General features: G+C 36.3%; 1 protein-coding gene across 1 annotated transcript; it reads right to left on the bottom strand.

The window, feature by feature from the left end:
• Positions 1-1,017: 1,017 nt before the first annotated feature.
• On the bottom strand, positions 1,018-11,732 carry LOC126687418 (ATP-dependent helicase BRM). The gene is made up of 14 exons (XM_050381979.2): positions 11,046-11,732; positions 9,340-10,683; positions 7,865-9,196; positions 7,555-7,667; positions 7,228-7,315; positions 7,052-7,138; positions 6,861-6,953; positions 6,695-6,778; positions 6,402-6,605; positions 5,557-5,799; positions 3,897-5,453; positions 3,270-3,803; positions 2,639-2,881; positions 1,018-1,894 (listed from the first exon to the last, which is right to left on the bottom strand). Exons 1-14 carry the CDS (start codon positions 11,235-11,237, stop codon positions 1,247-1,249), a joined length of 6,762 nt encoding a protein of 2,253 aa, XP_050237936.1. The 5' UTR covers positions 11,238-11,732; the 3' UTR covers positions 1,018-1,246.
• Positions 11,733-13,884: the final 2,152 nt, after the last annotated feature.

Consider the following 13,884-nt stretch of genomic DNA (forward strand, 5'->3'; position numbering starts at 1 on the left):
GCTTGGCAACCCTTCTTATAATACCAACAAGTATATCTGGATGTCTGGATGATATTTTTATTTATTGTTCTTTTGGGGTATTGCAGGTAGAGTTGTGCAAAAATTTGATCAATCCAAATAATAAAATCAAAAGACTTGATCATTAAAAATATTTCATTTTTTTTGGTTTTTCGTCTATAGTGTAAATTTTTTAAAATAGTGCTCCCTCCGTCCCATTTAAGAAGTCTCATATTTTATTTTGAGATGTCCTATTTAGAAAGTATCATTTCTATGTTTGAAAATCTTTTTCATTGAATTTCTCTTTTTATCCTTCATTTAGTCATTTCAAAAAGAACTATATGAAAAATTCTACTATTATTAATAGGGGCAAAACATGAAGAAAAAAAATATAGACAATAAAAAATTTCTTAATCTGCATATAAAAGCAAATGGGACGGAGAAAGTAATTTTTAATAATATTTCAATTGAAATGGAGAAAAATTCAAATGTACTCTTTATATTACTGTGTTTGGAATTGTTTATAGTTAAAAGTTAAATTGGACAATATGGAGAGTATATTTAAAAATATTTCACTCTAATTTAAAAAAATAGCTGTAATTGAAATTGAAAATTAAAATATTAACTAAAAATTGACAATTTTAAAAATTTATAAAATAAATAAAAAGATGAATATGTTCAAAATAGTTTTAGATGATTAATAGTAAACAAAAAAACTCAACAAGTTAAAAAAAAATTGGAAGATTAAGCCTAAAATCAAACCATTAAATCAAATTCACCTTGGTTTGACACAAAATTTTAGCTTTTCAATTCAATTTGGATATACAAAATTTCAGTTAAATTTTGTAAAATTATGTTCTCTGTTCAATTTCATTTGAAATTTCTTACATCTTTGTAGAGTCAATTTCAGTTTCATCTAAAATTTCTTACATTTTTATAAAGTCAACTTGATTGTACTATTTCACCACCTTACATAAATAGGTGAAAGCCATAGTATATTTACCTTTATTAAGTCGAGAATTACTGCAGGATGCAGACCTGAAAACTATGGGATTTCTGAAATCATATGGAAGAAGCAAGTATACAATGGATTATCAATGACCTACGCTATATTAACAACATCATCGCTGGCTAACCGCATTTGTTACAGGCTACAAAGAGCCCCTAATACACTCTTCTGCTAAACTGAGCATCCGACAATTCTTTTCTTTCATTTTCTTTTTCATTATACACTACCTTTAGAAGACGATTATGAATGGCTCGGCCTCCTTTTACCGGCATCTGTCCTCAACCTCTTTACAGGATTCGCCCAACCGACATTCCCACCACTACCACCACCATTATTTGCTGGTTGAGGTTGGTTGCCCCATCCTTGCTGATGGGAATTCTGCTGGCCCATTCTTGTTTCCCTAGTAACTGAACTCGGGACTGAATTACGAGCCATGCTAGGGGGAGAAACTGGACCACTTGTTCCAGTCCTCGACTTTGCCACCGACTTGTCCCTATCTTTCCTCTTCTTCTTGCAAATAACCAACTCCCCTGGATGCACCGGAGAATCATCCAGCGGATGTTGTTCTCGATTGTTACTACCACTTCCAGTCCCGTGCCTCGATTCCTTTGGCAAATGGACTTTGACCCTTATGTCATCGCCAATGGGAATCGATCCTCGTTGAATAGCCTTAGGAGTAGTACTACTGTCTGGTTCTACCTCATTAATTAGCCTGTTTCTCTTGCTTTGACTCATAGCTGCCTGTCTTGGGGATGGAGTGGAACAGGAGGTAGAGAGTGGAGGATTAAAAGAGAGTGCATTTCTAGCTTCTCTGAAATCTGTGTCCGGAAACGCAATCTTCAAGATGTCAAAGAAAAGATCGTGTACTTTCCTTACTTCAGATCTAACCTGCATCATGCAACGGTACCTTGAGATTCCAACAATTGTTAGGAGTTACTAATTGGATGCACACCACACATAAAATTCAAGTATGCAATAGATGCAAAATTAGAAAAATCTAATGGTGACTACTGGAGATGTGTTAATTGATGTAAATCACGTAATGCAAGAGAGAAATTTCAAAAGGGCTTTTGCACAAGAAGTTAATTAGCAATGTAATGTATTGAAATCGGATGTGCAATATAATGTGATTTAAAATTCCATTATTTTGCTTGGTAGCAAAAAAAAAAAAATGCATTTGACCTATCTATTATTCCAATATCATGGCTTATTTGATGGAGTAGCAGTGACAACTGACAAAAGATAATGACAGGAAACACGGAGGATGTAAACCGGGTGTTATGACGGTGACAGCAGGAAAAGGGGTGGAGCAGTAGTTATAGATGGCCATGTTTGGCAATTAGCTAACGACAATAATAGTAAAAATCTGAAATAACAATCACTGGTTATGCCCAACAAAACATAGCCAAGTGCTCAACGCAACAGAAAAATTGCCATCACTACTAGCGGGTAGAAATTCAGAGAGGACAATCCAGAATTATAAACCAGGCTATTAGAAAAGATTAACCATGCTTCAAAATCATTACTTCCAGCAGCACTCCGAATAGAACTCTCCAAATAATAAACCAATGATAATAAACAAAATTTGTCGATGTATGCGATCGAGATAATGAGATAACTAAGGAATCATACCTCATGTGAGAACCCATAAAATTGCATTGCACCCTTTAACATGAATTGCACATCAAGCACAAGCTCCATTACTCCATTGTACGCTAATCTGTCAACACGCATTTCAATCTTCCGCAAATCCAAGAGATTATTTCCAAAACCAGCAGAATTTTCAATCCTCTTCCACAAATTAGTTAGAAGAGGCACAATTTGTTGACCTTCCTTGTCCATTCTTCTTTGGAGCTTGCTGATGACATTCTTACACTACAAAAATGAGAACTTCCAGGTAAATTAACCAAAAGAAAAAGAAAGAAAAAAGCTTGATCACCATAGAATGCTCATCAGAAAACCATCCCTAAGTTGGTACACTCTTATCATTCTTAATGACACCATCTAATTATTGAGGTGTAATGCATAATAGTAATTCAAACACAAGCTATACATTAACTGTAAAAGCAAAATAAGAGAAGATAGATATAGAAGTACAAAACGTATGGATGGAGGGAGACTGGTGGTGCAAGTCCGAGATCCAGTGTGAAGCAAGCAACAAAATTCTCCACAAAATCAACACCACTTTTAAACCACCCGTGATAATGTAAGCATATAAATGACATGAACAACTATGAAATGTAGCCAAGATATTTACACATACCCTTCTCTGGATGACATCTGACATCTTAGAGCCTATTACTGAACTCCCACTTGCATTTGTAGCTTTCCCATCCCAACTCTCTCTGGAATGTTCAGTAGCATCTTCAGGAGGAGCGGTCTGCAAATTTAGTCTACTAGATTTAGGCGAAGCATGCAATTTTGAAGTGTTAGCTATTCTCCTGGATGGTAAGTTTCTCCTGCTTTTGGTGGAATCACTCTGATCATTCCGGGAAGGATTAGGCTCTCCAAATGTTTTCATCTTGGCATCAGTCCTCAACTGTGCTTGATATTTATGGTCGCCTTGGAACGGTAACAAGCATGCATCTCCACGTTGCACCTCGATTCCAGACTTCTCATCTGGTCTTTCCATTGTGTGACGAGGTCGAAGCCGAATACTACGTTTTCGTTTTATCTTAGGTTGCAGAACTTGTTCATCTTCTCCCTCTTCACGATCATGTATCCAACTTCCAGATTGCTGGTGATCCATGTGAGAATCTCCTGACACTGCAATTTCCCCTTCCTCCAATTCATCTGACTGAAAAGGAAAAATAAATAAACACAGTGAACAGACAGCACATAATCCAACAAATTTGCTAACATGGAAATAGAACAGAGAAAAGAAACATACCAGCTTTTTAGAAACAGAACCTGGTCTAGCATCTAATGCAGACAGGGACCCAAATTTCTGCGAAGAAACGGGAGACACTATTCTTGTCATTCTTCGATTATCAGAAGACGATCCAGAAGAACCAGCTTCTTCTAGCATATCATTATTTCTAGCACTTGCAGTAGACAGGGGATACTCATACCCACCATCACATGCAGGACCATCATCTTCTGATTGGTCCTTATTGATGGGAGGAGCCCCAACAGCACCACTAGATTCATCATCTTCAAATTCTCGAATTTCTCCCTCTTCATCATGCGCGGAATATCCATTTCTCTCATTAGAACTGGCCTCTGAGTATTCCCCAATGTCATCATCAATTTCCTTGTAATTAGGAGTTTTTTTCCCCTTGGGCCTGCCCCTTTTCCTTTCAGTTTCCACTCCGCTGGATTCAATACCCACACCACTAGTAGTAGACAAGATATTTTTTGATGGTTTTTTCGATAAATTAGCCACAGCTTCTACATCCTTTGTACTGGCTCGAAGCCATTTAGGTACCTGGTCATAGCTTCTCATCTCCTCAGTCCAGTCCAGGTCTTCATCCATTTGATCAAATAATTCAACTTCTTCTTCACTTCTAGCTATCATGCGATTAACCTCCAGAAGTGATGGAACATTATGGACAGTTTCTTGATATCGCTCTTCATCATGTAATAATGTCTCCAAAGTCATTCGTCTCTCTTCATGTGTTGTTCTTTGGTCAAAGCGTCCAGCATTAATAACCTCATCAGCCATATCAATCTTATATTGTTGAATATTATTCCTTATGAGGCTCTCAATAGATCCCACGTATCGATCCTTCCCAGCAAGGTCATCTTCCAGATCAACGGAACCCCCACTTCTTAGTTCATCTTCTTTTTGATGGCTAGAAATTTTATCAACAACTGCTTCCATATAAATGACTTTCACTTCCCTTTTCTGTCCAATTCGATGGGCCCTAGCTACTGCCTGCTCCTCATTTTTTGGGTTAGGATCAGGGTCATATATGATAACTGTGTCAGCAGACTGTAGATTAAGACCCCTCCCGGCAGCACGAATACTGAGCAAGAAAATAAAGCAGTCTGAACCAGGACTGTTAAAGTCTACTATAGCTGATTCACGATCTTCTAGGCTAGTTGTTCCATCAATCCTTCTGTAAACAAGCCGTCTCCATTGCAAGTACTCCTCCACTATATCAAGGAGCTTTGTCATAGTACTAAAAAGTAGTACCCGATGCCCTGTTCTTTCAAGTTTTATAAGGATCCTATCCAAAATCCATAATTTCCCACAAGATCTAACAAGAAATTCCTTGGAAAAGTCATTAAAATATGGATAATTAAGCAACGGATGATTGCAACTTTTCCGAAGCTCCATACATCTGTTATTTAAAGTTTTGTACACCTTAGGCTGGTAAATTGGATTTTTTTGAGCCCTGCGCTTCTCATCTTCAGGATCAACTCGGATAGTACCAGTAGATTTGATCCAATCATATACGGCACTCTGAATAGCAGACATTCTACACCTCAAAATGATGGAAACCTGCAATATTGATATAATGTAGAATCAACCAGATAGAAAGAGGTGATCATTTACCCAAAAAAAAAAAAAACAGATGATCAATTGTAACTGTGTAATATCATACCTTAGGTGGAAGTGAACCTTCCACATCTTCAACACGACGCCTGAGCATGAAAGGTTCCAGAATCTGATGAAGTCGGTGAATGATGATGACCTTCTTCTCAGTTTCCAGCCAGTCATCCTCCGCATCATGTGTAGGAGCTTCCTTTTGGAAGGGTTTTGAGAACCAATCATGAAATGCTTTCCGATTGTCAAAAACTTCTGGCAGAAGTAGATTCAGTAGAGACCAAAGCTCCTTCAAATCATTCTGCAGAGAAAATTTGGTCTATTAAATCTATCTGTCAATTGGGCTTTTTGTTCCAATTTAAGAATGCAAGAATATCACAATCCTATAGCTGAATCATCCATCCCAACACTCAGAAAAAATTGACAAAGCTTACTCAGGTTCTATTAAAAATCTCAGTATCAGGACCATTATGTGAGACAAGACAGATAAAAAATCTTTTAATCTCTCCTACCATATTTCAAATGTAACATATAGTACTTTATTAGTACAGAAGATTTATTTAAGGTCTTTCTCTCAAGCGGGCCAATACTACTCAATCTTTAAACTTAAAGATAAAAAGCACAAGCCAAGCGCATCAACAATGAATAATAGATGTCCTTTATAAAGCCCAACAGATCCCATATATTCGATAAAAAATTAAGCTCAGTGGAACACATAAATCAGCTCGGGAGATCAGCTTTTTGGTGCACAAACTACCAGCCATGAATAGTTGTTGGGATGGCAACAACTGTCCCACCTGGCACACTCAGCCTTATACTGAAATATGTAATGCCTCAAAATCTTTACAAAGCCCTAAACATGTTACACACATACTGTCAACTAAGAAGATGTTTTTAACAGACCTGTAATGGTGTTCCTGTGAGAAGTAAGCGCCTCTGGCACCGATATCTGTCAAGATCACGGGCTAAAACTGATTCCCTGTCCTTCATTCTCTGTGCTTCATCAATTACGATATACTTCCAATCCACTTTAGAAAGTTTTGATCGATCATACATTATAAATTCATAAGTTGTCACAAGAATGTTAAATTTCATGGCAGAAACTTCCTGCAGAGTAAGAGTAGGAGTAAGATATAAAGTTCAGAAGTGCTTTCAAAACTCAAAAAGATAGAAAAGAGCACACAAGATTTTCTTACTTGAGAAAATAATTTTGACCGTTGATCTTTGTTGCCAACATAGTAAATGCATGACACAGATGGTAGCCAGGTATGTAGCTCACTCTGCAACATAAATTCAAATAGATACGGTAGACAGCAACAGAATAAACAAAAAGTCTCAAAATACAACCAGAAAGAAACATACCTTCCAATTTACCAAAACAGCATTAGGAACAATTATAAGATGTGGGCCATAGTTTCCTTTAAATTCCATCAGGTAAGCAATCAAAGCCATCACCTGTACAAGAAAAAGATGTATTTTGAAAAAGATGTCTATCCGCCCAAGTGATGCAACCGGAATTCATCGAAGCAAAAAGTAAGACAGCGGGAAATTACCTGTACAGTCTTTCCAAGACCCATCTCATCTGCTAGGATTCCATTCAATTTGTTATTATACAAAGAAAGCATCCATTGTAACCCAACCTGTATGAGATAAACATTGATAACAAAATCAGCAGCTCAGAAAGTAATTTGCATCAGAAAAATATTGAAAAAAGAAATGAGCAACCCACAAGCTGATAATCTCTTAACGTTCCAGTTCGTAACATGGACGGCTGCCTTATGACCCTCTCATTGACAGCATGAGCAAGAGTATAGTATCTGTTAAATCCAGCAAGTACAAACCAATTAAAAAAGCTAAACCCATTTTGAATAATGCATAGACTTTGTTAGGAGGAAAATGAGAAGGAATAAATTTCTATATAGAATACTTGGTGCTAACCATAGATAGCACAGTAAACACATTAAGTAACCACCCTATGTTAGCTCAATGATAGAAATAGACTGTAAAGTCTCCCAATAGCAGAAAATATGAAGCATGCATAAGATCGATAACTTACTTGCTAACAGATGAACTGTCCTTGGGTGCATTCATTTCCATAAATCTATTTCTAATCATTACTTCCTCTCCAGCACATGCTGCAGCTGCCCGTACTTCTTCTTCTGACAGACCCTTTATCGACAAATAGAAAACTTAATGGATAAGTAAATCTGAAACTATTCAACGCATGGCGAGTAAGAAATGGAGAAAAAAAATAGTTCTAATTCAGAGATGAGTAAAAAGAATGCAGACAGTGCAAAATCAATTTATATAATAAAAGAGAGACATGAGACAGTGAGCAGGTGGGAGAGGGAGTTGATAAATCATGCCTGCAATCGTGCAGCAGCAGCTGCAGCATTTGCTGCCTCCTCCACTTCCTGCTGATTCTTGGCAGCAGTTATTTTACTTCCCAGTTTATGAAGATAATCTTCTGTCTGGGTTAAAAATGACGATAAAACAGTATATCTTTCAGAAGCAGCACCGTCAATGCTAGTCTGCTGCTCCAGCAACATTTCCCTGTACCTTTCAACATCGTTATTCTTCAAAGCCTCCATTCTTTTATTCCGGTCATCATCCTTTCTCTTTGAAAACTCTCTCAACATTCTCTCATGGTATTTTGCAACTCCTCTGTTGCGGGCAGTACGTGCATCACGAATAGCCCAATGAGCCTCAAGAAGCTTCTTACGCCAGTGGAAGATGGATTTCAATTGCTTATCTCTCATGGATTTTTGAGAGGCTTGTACTTGCCTTGCCTGCTCCATCCGCTGCCGCTCACATAAGCGAACAAACTTCCGATATGGCCTGTCAGGCATTGCCATTATCTCCTGCTGCTGCTGATCAACTTCATCTCTTAAACGTGCCTGTAGATCTAGAAGCCGGAGTTTTTTCTCTTCAATTTGCAATCGCAAAACAAGATCTGGCCTAATCCTTTTTCTCTCTAAATTCACAGCCAGTAAACCATTGATTTTTTTCAAATTTTCTGACCTCTTTTTGTTAAGGACTTCCGCCCCTTCCTCAAAAAGAAGATCTTTGACATCATATGCCAATGTCAGATTATTATTAGTGTTAATCATCCCTGAAGATCCAATAGAATCATGCTTTCTAGTAAAAAAGGGAAAATCAAATAATGGTCCATGATACTTTCGTGCAGAGCCAACATCTTTTGGCTGGGGTGCGGTGCTTGTCTGTGCAGGTTTCTTAGCTTGCAATGTATCAGACACAGGAAACTGTGGCGCAATAGCTTTTCCCCTATCAACTGTAACATCACTTCTAACAGGAGTTTTATGAAGACTTCGTTCCAAATCCTGGTCTGACTTAACAGAAAATATAGCAGTTTGTTGCTCTTCTTTTCCAGGAGCCACTGAGGTTGTAGGCTCCTTCATCACAGCTGCTGCACCTTGCATGATATTTTCTGAGACAGTTGCGTTCTCTTCTTCAGACACAGCTTCCTCTTTTGCGATATTCTGCCCTTTATTAGATGGAATAACCTGAGAGTTCTTCTCATTGGACTCCAAATTCCTTGCATGGTCCTCAGAATTTTTTCCGCCAGATCTATCCTGATTATTTCCTCCAGCAGGAAGAATCTGCTGCTGCAATTGCAACTCAAGGGGTGGAGGAGCAATAGCTCGAAGAAGCTCCTGGGGAAGTGTACCTTCTCCTTTCTGTCACAATATGAAGACAGCATTAAAATTATCAACATTAAATTTATCAACATAGTATTCATTTAGCCAATTAAAGCTTTACAATATGCGTAAACAAATTTGACAGAAAGAAAACAGAGAACTTGAAAGTTAGAGATTCCTACCTTCAGTCGTCTAAAGGCTAGTATTTGTGCTTTTAGAACATGTAATTGCTGCTTGGTGAATCCAGCACGCTGTTGGGCTATCTGGACAGAAGACACCCCTTGTGACGTGATGGGATTGCTTGAGCTTCCCTCATTAGAAGGACCAGCAGATTGAGAAGAAGATCGACTCGGATGCTTGAGATTCTGAACTTGTAATGTATCTGGGCTACTCATAGTACTTTTAGCAGGCAAATTTTGATCCGCGCCTTGGCTCATGTTGGCTGAGGACTGAGGAGGATGCATAGGATGCATTCCATTTCCAAGTACAGCCCCTGTTCTAGGAGCCACTTGGTTCTCTCTGTTGTGATAAGCAAGCTGCTGCGCTGCAAGAACATTGCTGATGCTGCCCATTCCTGCATTGGGACTTGGGACGAAATGCCCAGTCGGAACACTCTGCCTTGCCTTAGGAGGCCCAGACTGCCCAGAGACATCACTAGAGGAATTAGCATGTGGAGAACTCTCACTAGCAACAGGCGGAGAAGAAACCTGATGCTTTGGCACTGATACAGGACGCAGTGAAGCCTGGGGACCTGCACTGCTTTCATTGGCCTTTTGCTGAGCAGCCATCCTTGATTGCATAAGCGGAATGAGCTGGGCCATCAAGTTCGCATTTGCAGGTAATGACAGATCAATATTGCGTTCAAGTGCCCATGTCTGCATTGCTTGCATTTGAGCAGCCATCACGAGCTGATTGTTCGCCGTGTTTTGAATGCTTTGTTGAGCTTGTGGTGCTTGCATAGGCCTCACAGCATTACCAGGCATTAGTTGTCCGATGATAGGGGGTTGTGTCAGAGGATTTTGCTCATTCCTCTGATCAAAGGCTAGCTGATGCCCTTGTTCCACCTGCTTTTCAGTAGGAGAAAAGTTCTCGGATGAGTTTTTGGAGGATGATGCCTGAGATTGATTAGCCGACTGCATGGACATATGTTCCTGCATTTTCAAATTCCGCATCCGCATTTCTTGATCCTTATTAGTGGCAGGGCCCAACATTCCCATTTTAGCTTGTTGTTGCGACTGCATGGCCATAGCCGACTTTTGCTGTTGAAAAGCAAACTGAAGATAAGCCTGATGAACCGGATTAAGAACCTGTTGATCGGCAGCTGAATTCCTATTCTGGCCATCCTGTAAAGAATTATGCTGCTGAGCCATATCAAAGAATTTCCTGGATTGTTGAGGCATTTGCATTGAACCCGGAGATTGAGCAAAATTGTTTCCTCCTCCTAAAACTCCTTGAAAACCGCCAGCTTGATAAGCTAGAAGGGCCTCATTTCCTTCAGGTTTCCTTAGTAATTGATGTTGCAATGTCTGCATGAAACAAACAAAAGTTAAAGCAATAGTCAATTTCACCAGTCATTATCATAAATAAACTATCCAATTAAACCCCAAGTAAAAAACTAATAATAAAATTTCTGAATCATAATAATGAAACCCCCAAAACAAGAATTGCTAAACAGAACTTAAAGCAAATACCAAGCAGACTTAAGCTTACCCAACCCAAAATAGAAGCCTAATTGATCCATAACTACAGCTAGAAATTTAACCAGCCTATTAAAATCCAACTGATCACTCGCATTTATTACTAAACTATTGTAATAATTACATCATCGAATATACTTATACAGTAACTAATTAAATTCAAAAACTAACTAACTAGTTAAAACCCTAACCTGTCTAGAACCTAATTGCTGCCGGTTTTGCTGCTGCTGCTGGTGTTGCTGTTGCTGTTGCTGATCAAACCCTAGCTGTGGTGTCGATACAGCAGAGGAGGAAGAAGAAGGTGATGCAGCTGATGACGTGGAAGCCGTACGCCCAGCCGGTCCCACCCGGCTGGGCCCACCACCACCGCCCCCAGATTGCATACAAAATTAAAACCCCTGACCAATTTTTGTAATTCAAATTTCCCGCAATAAAATTATAAAACACGAAAATTCAGGAAGCTAGCTGAGAGTAAAATAAAGAAATAGAAGAAAAAGGAAAAAGCCAAAATCCCTCTAATTATACTTTTTACAAAACCCGATTTTACCCTCCGATCCCAACGTTCAACAGTGGCTTCCCTCTACCTCTTGCTCTCTTTGTTACATAATAATTCTCTCTCTTAAAAATAATAGTAATTAATTAATTATATAAAAATAAAAAACGATAATTTCGGAGTGAAAATAAAAATTGGATCTGAAGAAATAAAGAGAGAGAGAGAGAGTCAGATCGGCGATTCTTGTTAGAGTGACTCACTCACTCACTCAGTACGAGTCGCTTTTTGCTCTTGCTGTCACGCAATTGGAGGATGTGAAATTTAATCCCTCTCTTTTTTTTACAGTCAAACCCTAGTTTTTTTTTTTTTTTTTTGGGAAATTATTACCTTTCTCTGTCTTTCAAGTGGAGGTTTGGTCATGAACAATCTTTATGGCGTTTTTTCTTTTATTTTTGCAGCTGGTGGTGGGGTCCACGGTTTGAAATTTCATAAGGAAGCGAGTGTTTTAGACTTTTAGCCTTGTAGTTTCTTTTAATTTCTGATCTAACCCTTAACTCCAAGATATGGCAGCTTCCGTCTCCGATCATTAATATCATGTGAAATTTAAAAAAATGATTGAATTCAAATTAAATCGTGTTTTTGCAATTACAGTATTCTTTTAAATTATTACTATATGATATTAATAATGGTTGATACTTTTTGTAAAAAATATTTCATTAAAACTTTAAAAGTACATTTCCATAAATAACAACATAGCGGATGTAACAAAAATACTGAATTGAGTTAGTACCAAAAACATACTAATATATACTTCATCCATCCAAAATAATTGTTGATTTTACCATTTTCATATTGTTTAAAAAAATTTAATTAGCATTTTAAATTTTATAATATTTTTATTATATCTTTATTAATACAATGATTAATTCATTTTTTTTGAAATAACGACAATAAATAGCGGACTTTAAATAAGAGCAATAAAATTATAATATATTAAAAATGAACAAGTATTTGAAAAAAAAAAGAGGAAATGAATAATTATATTAAAACAAAAGAGGTAATTATTAAATTTAAAATATATATTTTTGTGTAGTTACATTACCAATTAAGTTTTCATATATTTTACTAACATAGCAATGTAACATCGAGAATGTCACTCAATTCAACTTTTTAAAAATAAAAATATTATTTAATCCACCATTTTGTATCACCTTGAATATCATTTTTTACGTGGTAATATTTTATTTATCCGAAAATATATATCGCAATAACCAATTTTTTATTCTTACAGTCTTTATTGCCACGTCATGTGGGTTAAAAATAGTGGATTAAAAAGAGGATTATATATCATTACTCTTTTAAGAATATACTCCCTCCTTCCGGTCCATAATATTTATCGCATTTGATAAATATTTTGTCTATAATATTTGTCATTTTAAAGTTTAAAGATGCTATTTTTTCAAATTTATCCCTAATAAAAAATAACTTAATAAGGTTAAAGGATAGTCAAATATAAAATAATAATAATTATTATAGACAATTTAGTAAAAATCTCTATAAAACAAAATATATTTATTATTTTCTTAATTTATAAAAATTGACAAATATGACAAATATTATGGACCGAAAAAATATCTATAAGTTGTAGTTCGTGCTTTTAATATTTTTTATTAAAATTATGTGTTCAATTTTTTTTATTAATGTTAAAATTTTCAGCCTCAAATCATTAAAACAAATGACACTCAAATTAAGATTACTTTAATCCTAAGTTTTGCTATTTTATGCTATTTTTTCATCCATTGAAATAGCTTTATTCCTTGAATGATCACGTGAACAATAAATTATATCTAGTGCCACAAAAAAAAAAGTAATCTTCATGCGAATTTTGTAATCTTAGTAGGATCAGGGTGGGTTCAATAATCAAAACGAATTTTGTGTTCAGACGAATTCAAAAATTAGTTCAATTCAATTCTTTTCAAAATAAAAAGGCCTAATCACTCAAAAACCCCTCACCTTTAAACTTTTTTTCAATTCCACCCCGACGTTGAAAATTTGTCAATTTTACCCACTTTTGAATTTTCCGTTTTCAATTGTACCCCAATATTTTAATTTTTGTTAATTTTTTTACTTAAATGATGAAATCATTCAATTAATTAAGTCTAAACATGAAATTAAATTCTTTTTTATTCAAAAAAGTACAAATAAGTCCTTTATTTTTAAAAACTAACTAAAAACCATAATCAAATAAACACTAGTTTAAATTCTTAATTAATTTAACTAAATTTAAATAAATTTTAAAAATATACAATCAATATATGCGAGACATGGAGAATGTTTTAAACAAATTTCCAAACGCAAAAGACGTTAATTTAATTTTTCAGGGTACAATTGAAACACAAAAATGCAAAATAGGGTAAAATTGACAAATTTTCAACGTCAGGGTATGATTGAAAAGGGGCTAAAAGGTCGGGGTTTTTTAAGACATTAGGCCAAATAAAAAATACGGTTGAATCTATTTGAGCCGAAAACGGTGCAAA

This window comes from Mercurialis annua, linkage group LG6 (genome assembly GCF_937616625.2).
Source record: "Mercurialis annua linkage group LG6, ddMerAnnu1.2, whole genome shotgun sequence".
Lineage (NCBI taxonomy): Eukaryota > Viridiplantae > Streptophyta > Magnoliopsida > Malpighiales > Euphorbiaceae > Mercurialis > Mercurialis annua.

What these genes read in the sequence shown, in the direction of transcription:
- LOC126687418 (XM_050381979.2), bottom strand. Translation starts at nt 11,237, where the DNA reads ATGCAATCTGGGGGCGGTGGTGGTGGGCCCAGCCGGGTGGGACCGGCT. An exon ending in AGCAATTAGGTTCTAGACAG is followed by an intron (nt 10,684 to 11,045) that starts GTTAGGGTTTTA and finishes TGTTTCATGCAG; the next exon opens with ACATTGCAACATCAATTACT. An exon ending in CAGATGTCATCCAGAGAAGG is followed by an intron (nt 2,882 to 3,269) that starts GTATGTGTAAAT and finishes TCATTTTTGTAG; the next exon opens with TGTAAGAATGTCATCAGCAA.